General features: G+C 45.9%; 2 protein-coding genes across 2 annotated transcripts; both read right to left on the bottom strand.

The window, feature by feature from the left end:
* Window positions 1–266: 266 nt before the first annotated feature.
* Window positions 267–5,744, bottom strand: rab38a (RAB38a, member RAS oncogene family). The gene is made up of 3 exons (XM_076146343.1): window positions 5,535–5,744; window positions 2,480–2,760; window positions 267–1,610 (listed from the first exon to the last, which is right to left on the bottom strand). The coding sequence occupies exons 1-3, from the start codon at window positions 5,734–5,736 to the stop codon at window positions 1,455–1,457; spliced, it is 639 nt and encodes a 212-aa protein (XP_076002458.1). The 5' UTR covers window positions 5,737–5,744; the 3' UTR covers window positions 267–1,454.
* Window positions 5,745–6,327: 583 nt separating this feature from the next.
* Window positions 6,328–12,477, bottom strand: ctsc (cathepsin C). Its single transcript, XM_076146369.1, has 8 exons — window positions 11,975–12,477; window positions 11,690–11,835; window positions 11,213–11,367; window positions 9,947–10,102; window positions 9,581–9,699; window positions 8,131–8,262; window positions 7,806–8,038; window positions 6,328–7,045 (listed from the first exon to the last, which is right to left on the bottom strand). Exons 1-8 carry the CDS (start codon window positions 12,132–12,134, stop codon window positions 6,779–6,781), a joined length of 1,368 nt encoding a protein of 455 aa, XP_076002484.1. The 5' UTR covers window positions 12,135–12,477; the 3' UTR covers window positions 6,328–6,778.
* Window positions 12,478–14,554: the final 2,077 nt, after the last annotated feature.

Raw genomic sequence — 14,554 nt, forward strand, 5'->3', positions numbered from 1 at the left:
GTCAGAGGGAGGTCACAACACGGCAAGATCTTTTTTTAGTAAAAATCGGATTTTCACATATCAGCAGGAATGAGCCAAAACACACACACACACACACACAAACACAGAGAGGAACGCAGAGAGGAGGCGGAGCTCCCAGAGAGGAATAAACGAATGTTTGTCCTAAAGCTTGAAAACACACAGCTTAGAAGGAGAAGTCTGTGTTTTAGTATCAGCAGACCTTAATCTGCACATCAAGCATTCACTTCTTATCCAGATCCAACAGCAAACAGCACTCGGTCACAGTCGTGGGCTGAACAGGAGATTCATCTATTACTTTAAAGAATAAATTGATAAAAACATCCAAAAATACAGATCGTCTAATGTCGTTTACGCTCAAATCCCGTGGAAAACCAGATCATATCATCAATCCCGATTCTGTTCTGCTTGTGTCATTTTGTACCAAACTTCAGTGCTGTGACATCTGGAAATGGGATTTGAGCAGATATGGAACACTCTGGAAGGTTTGTTCCCACAGAGAGCAGCACAGAAACCATGACATACAACATACAACAGTGACATACAGTAATAAAGATGCTAAATGTTTATACTATCTCACTTTGCTAAATAATGCTCACATGGCTCCTCTGTTACTATGGGACCTTTGTGTTTGACACACGTTTTACTTTAATTTACAGTGAGCTCCATATATTACTGTACTATATTATTTATTATTAGCAGTAGTAGTTTTTGATTTCCGCTTATTTTAATTCACAATTAACTGGTAAATATGAGACTGCATGTAATCATAAATGGAGCCACTCAGTAGGGAAGCTGCAGTTTTATTCATATCAGTCTGTTCAATAGGTTTAGATCAATAATACATCTTTGGTTCCTATAATCTGGCTAAATATACTTAATAATATGTACACATTAGTGTTCCATCCCATAATTATAAAAATACAAATTATGAATGATGATGTTAAAATGAATATAAAACCAAAAAGTGGCCACATCAGTCATATCTCTGTTTGAACACGACAACATGTTTGTCTTGGTACGTTGCCATGGAGACAAGTTGATTAAAGCGTACAAAGCAGTGATGAAAAGTAAAGTAGTGTAGACAGTGAACATATAAAATACAAAGTGGCTATCTACTGAAAAAATTAAATAAAATGGTTTGCATTCTTTAAAAAAAAACAGCCACTTTGTTTAAATCAATATAATCTGCTGTACATTACAATACTGGAGCTCAGACAGCTGCATCCGTCTCTTTGTTGCTCTGTCTGCGTCCACACATTCCTCCTCTCTCTCTCTCTCTCTCTCCCCCTCTCTCTCCCCCTCTCTCTCTCTCTCTCTCTCTCTCTCTGTCTGTCTGTCCTTTCTAGCAAACGTTGTTGTCCCTTTGTGTCTCCAGCACAGACACGCTCCGGGCTATTGTGTGGAACCAGATCGGCAAAAGGACGATCGGGGCATTACTGGGATCGGAAGCAGGCCGAGCACGTCCCGCCTTTGTCCTTGTCTAGGTGAGGGGACACGGTGTCTTGGTCTTCTGATTTGAGCAGGTCGTTCTCGCTGGCGATGATGTGTTTCACCAAGCAGTTCGCCGCTTCGTCGATGTTGATGTTTTCCTGACAAAAGAAGAGGAGAAGGGAGTGTGAGGAAGTAGGGAAGGAGAAAGAAAAGGACACAACAAAGGGAAACGGCAGTGACTCTATACGGTGTCCGTCCTCTGTCTTTGGGACAGGTTTGGCAGTGTGACCCATATTCCTCCCTTGACGTCTAGATGCGACATTCCTGTTCCACATTGGGTGCTATAGTGAGGGCTGGTGTTGGTGTGTGAGTGTGTTAGTGTGTAGGTGGGTGAATCCTCAGCCGCTCACTATTTCACTCCCGTAACCATAAATGCCTCTCATATTCCTTAATGTCTACAAAACATGCAAACTGTGTGTCCTCCGTTTATCTATGTGCTTTCTAATTCAATGAAATACGCCCATGGTTACCCACGGCAACCACCCCATCAGAGAATTGACTTCTTCTTTTAAAGTTGAGATTTTTTCAGGGCACTGAATTACAGTGTGAACACCTGTGAGCACTACAGCATGCACTCATCCATTCCCTGATATCCCGTCTGCATGATACGGCGCCTGGCTGCCATCACGGCTGATCCGGAGTAACACGGGCGAGCGGGTGTGTGTGTGTGGAGGGGGGGGGGGATGTCTGCTCGGCGGAAAAAGCAGCACAGCTCAGTGATGGAGCCCTCATTCATGTGCAAATGCTGAGAGTGTGTTCAGCTCAGCACATCTGAAGGAATACTTCACACCCTGAATGCACCTCTGTGGCAGCTGGCACCTCGGCGGAATAATCAGGGAGCTGCGGCGGCTCCAGGCGAGGATACTTGAGGCGGAAGGACACGCCTAGACCACAGAGCTCCTATATATGTAGTATATGTGTGTGAGTGTGTGTGTGTGTGTGTGTGCGTGCTCGCTCTGGGACTCACCTTAGCAGAAGTCTCGTACCAGCCCACGAAGCCGTTCTCCTGGCAGAACTGCTCCATCTTTATTCCATTGTTGGTCAGTACATCCCGTCCCTGGTCACATTTGTTGACCAGCAGCACAGTGGCTACATTTTTCCCGTTGGCAAGTGTCAGTTTGGAATCCAAGTCCTCCTTCCATTTGGTGACAGCCTCAAAAGAAGCGGGGCGCGTGACGTCGCACACGATAAAGGCTCCCATGGCCTCACGGTAATACACACGGGTCATGTTCCCAAACCTCTCCTGGCCTGGATGGATTGTAAACCAAACACACACACACACAGAGAAATGTTACAATTTGGTAGCAGCATGTGGCCGTACACGCTTGTGCGACTGTTATTGACGCCGCAGGGAAGTTCATCCTCCCACTCTGTTCGCCTTCACAGGGAAATTGCCAGAACAGCAGCAGCAGAGCTGAAATGGACCTGGTGTCACTTTGGCACAGATGCTTTCTGACACAGACACTTGAAAACAAGTCATCTGATTGACTCATCTTATCACACTCCTGCCTTGTACATGCATGCCTGCACGCATTCCCCACATCCTCCACCCCAGTTCCCATACACACACGCGCACACACACACACGCGCACACACACATACAAACACACACACAAGCACATACATGCATGTGTTGGGAATGCTGAAGGTGTCCAGTTTGAACTGATATAAGCAGCAGATAGAGAGATACGTGTTGCACAGACAGGGTGTGTGTGTGTGTGTGTGTGTGTGTGTGTGTGTGTGTGTGTGTGTGTGTGTGTGTGTGTGTGTGTGTGTGTGTGTGTGTGTGTGTGTGTGTGTGTGCGTGCGTGCCTGTCTGTAAAACATTCCTGCAGGAAAATTAATTCGATAAGCCTGGCTGGAATGTTGTATCAACCCTGACTTTCCCATCCATAACCAGTCGGTGCCAGACACACACAGCTGCTGAACACACACTAACACGCCACCATTAACTCAACCCGGGTCTATCACAGCACAACTAAGCCCAAAACTGAACCGGATGCATCACCGTCTGGCGTTGCTGGTTGTTGCCGAAGGGAGAGTTGAGACATTCGGGGTGATGTTGACGCCCATGGACACACACACACACCTTCAAACCTGATCAGGGCCTTTGGGCTGAACTGCAGAGGTGTGTGAGACGTTTCCTCCTTTTCCTAGTCTTCAGGTTGGCTTCCTCGCCTGCTGTACCCTTTGCAAGCCGCATGTTTGTGGTTATAAAAAGACTAACATGACCAGCTACTTAATCTGAATTCAATGAAGTGGTACTGATTATAATTTATTGATGTAATCGGTGTATGTAGTCTCCAGGGCTCCATTAACAGGGACGGAAATAGGAGATGATTAACTGGAGACCCAAGGCCCAAATCACCCGGATTCATTCGGGTGATTAGAAATGGAATGGATGGTGTGTGTGTGTGTGTGAGGGCCTAAACCTGCCCGGGGGCCACGCAGTTCAACATTTGAATATACAATACATGAAATAAGCAGTACACACTTTACCCACCATACACACTGTTTCAATAACCCTGCCAAACTTTCAATGACAGAAAATAATAGCAGGCAAAAAATAGAAGGTCGAAGTCGCTGTTTGTCTCAGCAACAAGTGATTTATGACGTCAGTGGCATGAGAAAACTTCAGCCCGGCGTTAATTCCCTGAGCGATCCCAGTGCAGCACAGTGTGAAGTACAAGAGAAGTAAAAGAAATGCTGGGTACGTCTCTGGGGAATACAGAGGCAACACAGCGTCTGATTCAATCTAAATGAAGGACATCTACTGTGTATACTGTGTGATGCTGCTGCTGCTGCTTCATCCTCAATTGCTATAGAACTCAGATCAGTGATTTGGTCTTCCTCATCTAAAGCCTGTTGACTCCAAAAGGGAGACACCCGTCTTCGCTTCACAATAAAACCTTTCTGTATACAGGAGCTCAGGCCTCAAATCTCCCTCACATGAGTTGGAGACACATGACTACTTGCTCTTACTGGAGACAGCAGCAGGTCAGTGGATTCTTCGAAATCTCAGCCAACACTCATGTGAGATGAGACGGCGACCGTAGCCTTTAGGTTCATTGTGTTTTACCAAAGCGTCCCCATTTAAATAGCTTGTATGAGTGGTTAGTGTATCCTCGGGCCTAATCAGAGGCTGAGGGGCTTTAATGATGTTTCATGGCGCCAGAGTATTGGTGCCAGTGACAGCGATGCTCACTTTCTTGCAATTCAAACAGCTTTACTTATATTTCCTATTCAAATCGGTGTTAAAATGTGTGATTCTGTGTAGTTACTTATTTTAGCTGAACAGGTATCGTTCTTAAATATATAAATACTACTGTGTGTGTGTCCCACTTGCGATGTCAAATTATAAAGGGAGAAAGACACGCTGACCAGGAAGCGTAGCCAAGTGATTCAAAGCAGAAACATCCAGCAAATCAGCAGAGATACATTAACTGGAACCAACAGACAAACACACGTGTTGAATGTCTCTTTTTCTCTCTTTAGGCCTCAAACAATTACCTACACACACCTGCTTCAGCTCATTGGGTGTGAATGTGTAGAGCACAGAGAAAGATCTCTCTCACACACTCACACACACACACACACACACACACACACACACACACACAGACACAGACACACACACACACACACACACACACACACCAGGAAGAGGAGTGTGGTCAGGCATGTGACCACAGGGTGGAAATGAAATGAAATTAATAAATTAATTTAATTAAATAAACTAAATAATTAACAATACTAATTATCATTTCATTTCTTACAGTAACTGTTCAAGGGTTATTCCCACTTTGATCATCTCATACAGCCATTAAGAATAACATTAGAACAGAAATGTATGCATATCTGAGGTTAGCTGTCGTGTTGTACGTCCCTTCACAGGTCATACGTCAAAGCTTACGTCAAGTTTGTGATACATTATTCATTTCAAAGTTAATCTAAAGTTTTGTTTCGTTATTAGATGCATCGTATCTCGTATTTACGAGTCGTGCGTAAACGTCCCACTGTACCTGCTATGTCCCACAGCTGGAGTCGAACCGTCTCCTGTTCCCAGTTGAGCACTTTGAGGGCGAAGTCCACCCCGATGGTGGCGCGGTAGTTGGGACTGAAGTTGTGGTGGACGTAGCGCTTGATGATGCTGGTCTTGCCGACTCCCAGGTCTCCTATCACCAGGATCTTGTAGAGGTGCTCCTTGTGGTGGTTGTTCTGCATGGCGACCGAGGACGCCGAAGACTGCGCATGAATACGCCGAGGAGGAGTGTGTGAGCCGAAGGAGATGAGATGAGCGAGGAGGGGTTGAAGCGGAACAGGGGCCGAGCGGAGAGGAGGGAGGGGAGGGAGAGGGGTGAGGTCCGCCCTGACCCAGGAAGAGGGGATGTGGGAGCGGAGGAGTCCGGATCTTGTGACTGGCGCACAGGAGCTGGGAGGGCCGGGATGATGAGGAGGATGATGATGACTGTAAGGCCCCGCAGCTGCAGTAGTAGAAGAAGAGTCACAGCATTTAAATGAACACTTTCAGAGTTCAGCAAGTTCAGCAATGAATTTTTTATTTTTATTTATTTTTTGGGCTTAAGTCACGAATGAAAAGTTAATTTTAATTAAGTAAACTAGTTGTAAACGTGTGAAACAAAAACTGTGAACCTTTAATGGGATCAGAAACCATCAACTTAGGTGACTTGGTTGTTAAATATTGTACAGATCAAAGCACACACACACATTGAGAGAGTGAGAGTGAGAGTGAGTGAGTGAGAGAGAGAGAAAGAGACCCAAAAGACCGAAAGTGATCAAAACGTTACACACAAATATTTATGAAACACATTTATTCTGTCAGATTTGGAGTGCAAATGAGTTGATACAGGCAGCAGAATCACATACGTCCCTTTATCACATGATCAAGAAAATCCCTTTAACCCAGATCTACAGGTGTGTGTGTGCAGTCGTCCCACAGAGACACATGAGGCTGTCAGGGGATGAAACTCCTGTTGTGCTTCCCTGAGACAAAGAATGGAGGCTCCTGAATCATACTGACTCCTCCCATCCCTTTAGAAATGATTTAAAATCAGTCACAATCTGTTCTGTCACAAATATAACAAACTACTTTGATTCCGAGCTTGTAGCTGCTATAACAGAGTGATAAGTATTGCAACACGTCGTGATGAAAGATGAAATGAAGACCATAAAATGAGATTTCAGCAAAGAAGGACATCAGCAACAGAGATGATCACCCGCCGCCTCTACCACTTTCATAGATCGTCTACAGTTTGGGGATGGGGTTGGCTGCCACGGCGATGCTCTCGATGGAACACTCGTCGCTCCCCCTGCGGATCCGGAAGAATCCGTCCTCGCCCCAGGTGGTGCCCCAGCTGTTCTTCACGATCCAGAACTTCTGTCCCGTCATGTGGCAGCGGCCGTAGCCCACCAGCAGCACGGCGTGGTTGGTCAGCTCAAAGGGGTTGACGGCGTCGCTGAGGCCGGTGTGGTGGTAGATGCCCTCCTTATAGGTCATGAAGTCTGGGTAGACCTGTGGAGAGGACAGAGGACGGGACAGAGGACAGAGGACAGGGGACACCTTTAATTGATTCTTTTGCCATAATGATGCAAACCAAATGAGTTTCATTTCATTAAAGTGTGAAGCATTTGATGTCTGCTGGAGTGCCGAGCGCTCTCTTTCATTTATGATTCATTTCCCCAAATGTCCATTGATTGAATTTGCTATTGAAATCCAGTGCAGCCTTTAATCTCTCAGCGTGACGCTTTAAAGACTTTTCCATCTCTGTCCTGTGAGATTGGCTAGTTAGTCACAGAATTACAGCGCAAATAAAATGGATAGATAACACTCGTCTCAGGTATAACCAGCGTCCACTTAAAGAGGAGGAAATAAGTCATTGAAGAAGTTTCAATAAGATTCCTTCAGTCTTTTAGATGACTGGCAGGCTGAATTTCTTACTTTTTCCCTACATTCCTTTGCCGCAGAGCAAAGAGAAGAACTCCCTCTTACTGTTCTTATCAGATTGGACTTATAGTTAAAAAGGCTGAACCTTGTATTAATGTTAAGCAATTCAAAAATCCAATTATAACATTCTGACAGGACATCACCACATGGTGTTTTAGAGTCAGAAGTATTAATTGAGAAACTCTCAACGGGGAGCCGAAGCTACTCTTCCAAAGCTCATTCTCCCCCGTGTGTGTGTGCTGGTTTAGGATATACTAATATGAAGGTACTAAGAGGGAGTGTGTGATGTTTTTAGCCTAAAATCCTTTTTATTCTGTTGCGTTTGTACCTCGAAAGCCACAGCCATGGGTCCATTCTTCACCAGTTCCAGCATCATGGCCGTCTCGCTGCAGCCGCCGTAGAACCCCCCTACGTAGCCGTACTCCACCGTGTACACGCGGCCGCACTTCTGAGGAACGCCACAGGGGGTGTCCTTCGCCACGTACGGGAAGCACGACTCGTCCGCAATGCCGAAATCCTGGATGTATTTCCCGATCAGGTACGGGAAGCCGCCGTCGCAACCTTAAAGAGAGGAAGGAGGAGTGAACCCGGGGTCGGACGAAGACATGTGACGCGGAGTCGTGGACAGAGACGTCCCACTGCGAAGACGTTACCTTGGGAATATTGTGAACAGGAGACCACCTGCTGGGGGCTGAGGACGGACGTGTCGCTGTTGTTGGTCTGGATGCGGAGACGAGCCTCCAGCATCCCCATGGTGGCGAAGGAGTAGCAGCTGCCACACGATGCTGAAGAGGACGGATCACACAAAGTTACACAACCAACTGTCAACATAAGGACCCAGAGAGGAGACATAAGACATGACAAATGGACTTAATGTTTCTTTTAGAGTCTTCTGTTCCAAACACAGTGTCTTATAACATGGATGACATCCCTTCAGGCTGGGTTGTTCCCCTCAGCAGGTTCACATTAGCAGCGATCCCATGCTTCAACCGTACATGTTAACCAACCGACCCCGAGTCATTCCACACACACACACACACACACACACACACACACACACACACACACACACACACACACACACACACACACACACACACACACACACACACACACACACACACACACACACACACACACACACACACACACACACACACACACACACACACACACACACAAGCTGATGTGCTGTAATTTGAGATTTGTTCATTGCCTCACATTTTTCAAGGTGAGTCACACTGGGCTGTAATTACATCACCAGCTGTGCTAAATGTCCTTTCTATGATGTGTCAAATACACTTCTGCCTCTACCTCTCATGTCTATATGTGTGTGTGTGTGTGTGTGTCATAGGAACTAACTGACAGGCAATCAGAGAGTGTGTGCTACAGATTACAGCGATACAAAAGGGAGGAAATAACAACAGCATATAGGCGAAGCAGTCATAATAAGGATTCCTATTCAAACTCAGCCCAATACACACACATACACACACCGCAGCGAGAACATGTTTCCATGTTTTGTGATCCCTTGAGTTCAACTGAGTAAAAGATGTCGCAGCTTATTTAAGGCTGCTACTGAACACACTCCAGGCCTCATCCAGACCCTTAAACCCATCCCTGAAGAGCCACACACACACACACACACACACACACACACACACACACACACACACACACACACACACACACACACACACACACACACACACACACACACACACACACACACACACACACACACACACACACACACACACACACACACACACACACACACACACACACACACACACACACACACACACACACACACACACACACACACACACACACACACACACACACACACACACACCCCATAATCTCTCCACTCACACACTAGGCTGTGCAGAGACACTGGAGGAGAGGAAAAGTGGACACAGGTCTGCCAAGAGGGAGAGGCGGCAGCTAGTTAACTACTGTTCACCGCCTGCCATTACTGAGAGCCACTCCAGGGCAGAGCCGCCACTCTGTCAGCCGCCGCTCTCACACTCGCGCCCTCTGCACCTCGGGGCTCTGGTTTGGCGGACAGGAATGTCAGGACACCGTTTTGTGAGTTACCTTGGTTCCGCACGGGGCTGAGGAAGTTGACGCCGCGGACGTCTCTCCAGTCCCAGCACTCAGGCAGGGCTGCGGCCATCTTGGCCACCTGGTCGGTCACGGGGGCGGGGCCAACGCGCCTGGAGAGAGACAACGACCAATCACGTGTTAAACTGCTTTTTATTAATCGCCTGACAGTCATTGAGAAACACAACGACAAACATAGATACGACATGTGGAGATGGAATCACACACACATTGTTCTTATCCATGGTTGCGACACATTACAGTTTCTCTTATGTACTTATGAAACTATAATACTGATGAAAGCCATATCATTCATCTCCCATAATAGTGAATGGTACAGGAAATGCAGTAAACACTCACGCGGGGATGCGAGAGGCCGGCCCCCCTGCTCGGTTCAGCAGCTCCTCCATGGTGTAGGTCTCCTGCTCTGGGTAGCGGACGGCCTTCCAGGAGCTCTGGACCGAGTTGATGGTCTGAATGAAGTCCTTGTTGTGCTGGTAGGGCTTGCTGAGGAGCCTGTGGACGCAGGGAGACACAGGACACTTGAAGCATCAGAGCGTGCTTAAGGAAACTCCTACAGCAGGAAGAGGAGGAATAATCAAACAGGTGATTCTTCATGTTTTCCTGAACCGGAGAGCTGCACCGAATTAAGCACAAAGCGCCTCGGAGCAATGATCTCCGTCCTATCACGCAGAAACATGCCGTCCCCTCTGGCCTGAGCTGTGAGGACGCATTTCCTTGCAACAAATGAGCGTAAAAAATGCAGGGAGGCTACAGCCAAGTAGCAAATCCCCGGACAGCAGCCGAGTCAGATAGGTGCTGGGAAAAGGTCGAGGAGGAGAAAGAAGCAGAACATCACCGCACGAATCGACACTTGAAGGCTCGATTGAAGACGGTGATGCAGACACGAAAGGCGCGGTTCACTCCTCCACTATATGAGCTACTAAAACTAAAAAAATCTAATAAAATGTACACACACATGAATAGATACTGTATTTCTTAAGAAAGCCCAGAGCAGAGTTTGGGTTTGAGTCCCTCTGGGGTTTGATGCATCAAAGCTGTGTCGGCTCTATTTGAAGTCGATGCACGAGCCAGGAAGGAGCGACCTCAAGACCTGACTTCCCCCCTGACAGGAGAGCTGGAGCCCACAGCTTTGAACATTCCCCCCCCCAAAAAAAAGGATGGAGTAAGGAGTACAAACCCTGTCAGGATGAATTCTGGGACATTTTGTTGCATTTTACCAGCAGCTTTTCAGCTTTATTATGCACTCGTGTTAGAAATGTTCTGGCTGATTGAACCTCACTGTAAACAAACAAGCTCCACTTCACTGCCATATTAAATTAACACAATTATAACCCAAGATATTGCAAAAACTAACAATTCCACTTGCAGTAATCTAGTTTACAAGTTCATTTAACCCCCGAGTGCCAGTAAAATCTTAACTGTCGCCTCTGGATGAGCAGCAAACACAGGAACGACGGCTTTAATGGGAGAATCCTCTGATGTGAATTGGGTTTCCGGGGTTGAATCAGAGAGGAAGTTAGTTTAATCATCAAAGAGGAAGGGAAAAGTGCAAATGAAAGCAAAATTTTACACCTAAATCAGTGTTCTGGTGTGAGTCTGTACCTGTGGTTGAGGAGGCGTCTGTAGTCAGATCGGGGCTTTACTGGCTTCACTCTCTTTCCTACAAAACAGGCCCAGTTGTGTCCCAGAACATCATGGACCCACCCTGGCAGGGTCTGGTCACAGTAGCTTGTCACCTTTGACCCCTCCTCAGTGTACTGAAACACACAAAACAGGTTTGTGCTTGTAATCACTGATACCACATGCTTGGAAAGAATGTAGCTCAATCAGACTCTGATCTCTGATTCGTCAAAGATTCTGGCCAAGAAATGACAACAGGAGCGATTTTTTGTGGTTTATTTGGTGTGAAGTATGAACGAGCGAGCTCAAACAAGAGGAAGACAATGAGGAAGTCAAACCCGACATCTGATTCATGTGAGGTCGAGACACTTCCTCATCCAGCCCAGTGTCATGTGAGTGAAGGGGAACGACACAAGAAGGTTAAAGCTTAACATTAACAGGCGCTGGTGAACTCTTTACCTTGAAATAGGCAAACCATTTGTAGCCATTGATGACCACTTCAAAGCCCTGGTTGTAGATGAGAGTGAAGAACCCGGTGTTTCCCAGATCATCTGTGGCTACTGACAGCTTCTCCAGGGTCACGTTCACCACACTGGCATCTGTGGCTGCAAACAAGGACGAGACACAATGACTCACCTTTCAAACTACCTCAGATTCATCCAAAAGTGCATTAAATGACAAATTGTCCAGGAAGAAGGAGTGAGACATCATTTCCCATTCTGCTTGGTGTTGGGTGGTCCTTACCTGCAGTAGAGCAGTCGATCGTCTTGTCTTGTCCCCCTCTGGACACCTGGAACACCCATGTCCCCAGCAGGTCCTCGTAGGTGCAGTTGGCCGGTGTGTCACCCAGGGATTCTTCAGCCCAGAGCAGCAGCACACACACCAACACGACACTCTGCTTCATTGTCGAACAGACAATGCAAACTAAGCTGCTAGGTCCGAGTCCTTTTCTATTCTTCTACGCGTGTGTCCAAGTTGGTGGCTTCGTCTTCGAGTCCCTTTTAAGAACCTGAAACTTTTTCCAAAGAGTCTCTGACCTCCACAACCAGCAAGAGGAAGCGCAGCTAACACGACACAGACACACGTGCGAACAAACAGCTAGCTAGATAGCGAACATTGTTCGCAGTTTAAAGCGCAACAACATTAAACATTAGCTGTATTTTGTGTTCGACATTAATATTTTCGGCACCTTCAATATCTTAAGACGCTAGCTCACTTTCATGCTACTTCCTGTGATCTACCCTGTTTAAGCGAACACGGAAACAATGCACAGTGTACACTCTGGTACAGATCGTATTCTTTGCTTCTCCACGGCAGTTTCACTTTCCTGGTGATTCTGAGCATGCGCAGTAACGCGGGGGCGGAGTTTGGGGTGAAAATGAGCGAGAGAAAAATAAAAAAAAGTACAAACTACGTCCATCAGGATTAATGTTGTGATCAGACTGGTCTAATGAAGTGATTTTTACTTAGTTACCCAGCTTTCATTGCCTGTGACGTGCTTATGTCATATCCTTCATATTAGTTTTGATACTCCAACAGTCTCTCAACTATAAAGATTTGATAGTAGAATTATTATGTATAACTGTGTCTGTGTTGTTGGGAAATATAGATCATATCTTATCTGTCTTCAGTAATTTCCCTCGGGATAATAAATTTCATCTTATATTGTGCAAGAAATTGTCTTTTAAATTGATAGGAGAAATTTGGGGTCTGGGTCCTGACAGGTCTGTAGTTAGGGGGCTTAAAGAGCTTATTTTAGGCATTGGGCACTTAAAGGAAGTGATGGAGGCTTTGATCACCATAGCAACCATGTCAGAGACTGACTCATCTCCTTGACAGACCATAATAAGCACTCATCTGAAGAAGGGAGTGAAGAGGTATTAGTCATGCAGTCTCATTGGTGCCATTACACTGTGACTTTGAGTGTGTGTGTCCGTGTGCGTATGAGGCTATTAATGTGGCTGCTTGTGTGTGTGTGTGTGGGGGGGGCTCTTCATGCAGAAGTACATGCATGTAGGCATGTGTAAATCTATACAAGACAGTATGGAGCAGAGGGGGGGGAGGTGTTAGTGTGTTAAGAGCCTGATCCCACTGAGCTGCTGAGGGTGACTCACTGAAACTCCTGCTTCAGCTTCCACATTGTTCTCGCTTCCACTGGCAGGAAATTAAAACTCAAGTGACTCTCAGTGCTGCTATACTGGCAACAAGCCGCCATGCTTGGATCCCCTCTCTCTCTCTCCCTCTCTCTCTCTCTCTCTCTCTCTCTCTCTCTCTCTCTCTCTCTCTCCCTCTCTCCCTGTTGTTTGTGGTTCTATTTTGAGGTAATTGTTTTTAAACCAGAGTGTAATTATGCAATGCACATTCTCTTCTTGTGCTAACCTCTAATGTTTCGCACTATCTTATATTATATATTCTATATATATATATTATGTATTTATATATATCGACTATATTGGCCTTTTTTGACTTTTGCTCAAATGTAAAAGCACTTTGATTTATAAAAGGTGGTAGGCAAATTCTTAAATATAATCATTATTATTACTATAAATAGTAGTGATATGTACTTAGGTGCAGGTGTTTGTGTGTTTGTGTGTGTACCATATCTGTGCCTCATTGCCTCCTCATCACTAAAGTTGTATTAATGGTTCGTTTGTCTTCAGTCATATTAAACACCATCAGGCTGCTGTAATTTAAATTTTAATAACTGAAAGCAATTAGGAAATGCATTTCACTTCTGTGTTGCTCTCTAGTTAAAAGTAAAAACACACAAGGACGCATTTGGTCGGAATAAATTAATTGTTATTACTGCGCGGTTAAGGCTAAAAATAAAACATTCACTGGTGTGTTTCTGCTGTTTTAACAGGCGGCTCCACTTGATGGAGAGTTTTATGGTGATTTTTACAGCTCGGAGGGCCGAACAGCAGCTTTCAGCCGTGCTAACACGAGTCTGTCGCTGTGTTTACATGCAGGGGTGATCGGGGGAAATAGATGGCAAAGGCACTGTTTCATGAAGTCGAAGGTGTGGGAGGAGCCACTTCAGACTGCAGCCTGATGGTGGAAAGGCTTCATCCTTCACATTTAAATCAAGTCCTCTGTAGTGGTTTCATGGTCTGTTACCTCAGCCATAAGCACCCACCCACACACACACACACATACATATACACACACACACACACAGAGCCCAGCACGGTGGAAAGAGATATTTTCATCTTCCTCATACATATGTCCATGCCTACACATACAGGATGCATGCACATACACACACATACACGTATTTACACACACACACACACACACATACACACACACACACACACACACACA

The sequence above is a fragment of the Genypterus blacodes genome, unplaced genomic scaffold (genome assembly GCF_046128005.1).
Source record: "Genypterus blacodes isolate CSIRO-AG114 ecotype Tasmania unplaced genomic scaffold, CSIRO-AGI_Gbla_v1 ptg000032l_1, whole genome shotgun sequence".
NCBI classification, from domain to species: Eukaryota; Metazoa; Chordata; class Actinopteri; order Ophidiiformes; family Ophidiidae; genus Genypterus; species Genypterus blacodes.

What these genes read in the sequence shown, in the direction of transcription:
- rab38a (XM_076146343.1), bottom strand. Translation starts at nt 5,736, where the DNA reads ATGCAGAACAACCACCACAAGGAGCACCTCTACAAGATCCTGGTGATA. An exon ending in CCAGCTGTGGGACATAGCAG is followed by an intron (nt 2,761 to 5,534) that starts GTACAGTGGGAC and finishes CAATCCATCCAG; the next exon opens with GCCAGGAGAGGTTTGGGAAC. An exon ending in GGTACGAGACTTCTGCTAAG is followed by an intron (nt 1,611 to 2,479) that starts GTGAGTCCCAGA and finishes TTCTTTTGTCAG; the next exon opens with GAAAACATCAACATCGACGA.
- ctsc (XM_076146369.1), bottom strand. Translation starts at nt 12,134, where the DNA reads ATGAAGCAGAGTGTCGTGTTGGTGTGTGTGCTGCTGCTCTGGGCTGAA. An exon ending in GATCGACTGCTCTACTGCAG is followed by an intron (nt 11,836 to 11,974) that starts GTAAGGACCACC and finishes CCTTGTTTGCAG; the next exon opens with CCACAGATGCCAGTGTGGTG. An exon ending in CTGTTCACAATATTCCCAAG is followed by an intron (nt 8,039 to 8,130) that starts GTAACGTCTTCG and finishes CCTCTCTTTAAG; the next exon opens with GTTGCGACGGCGGCTTCCCG.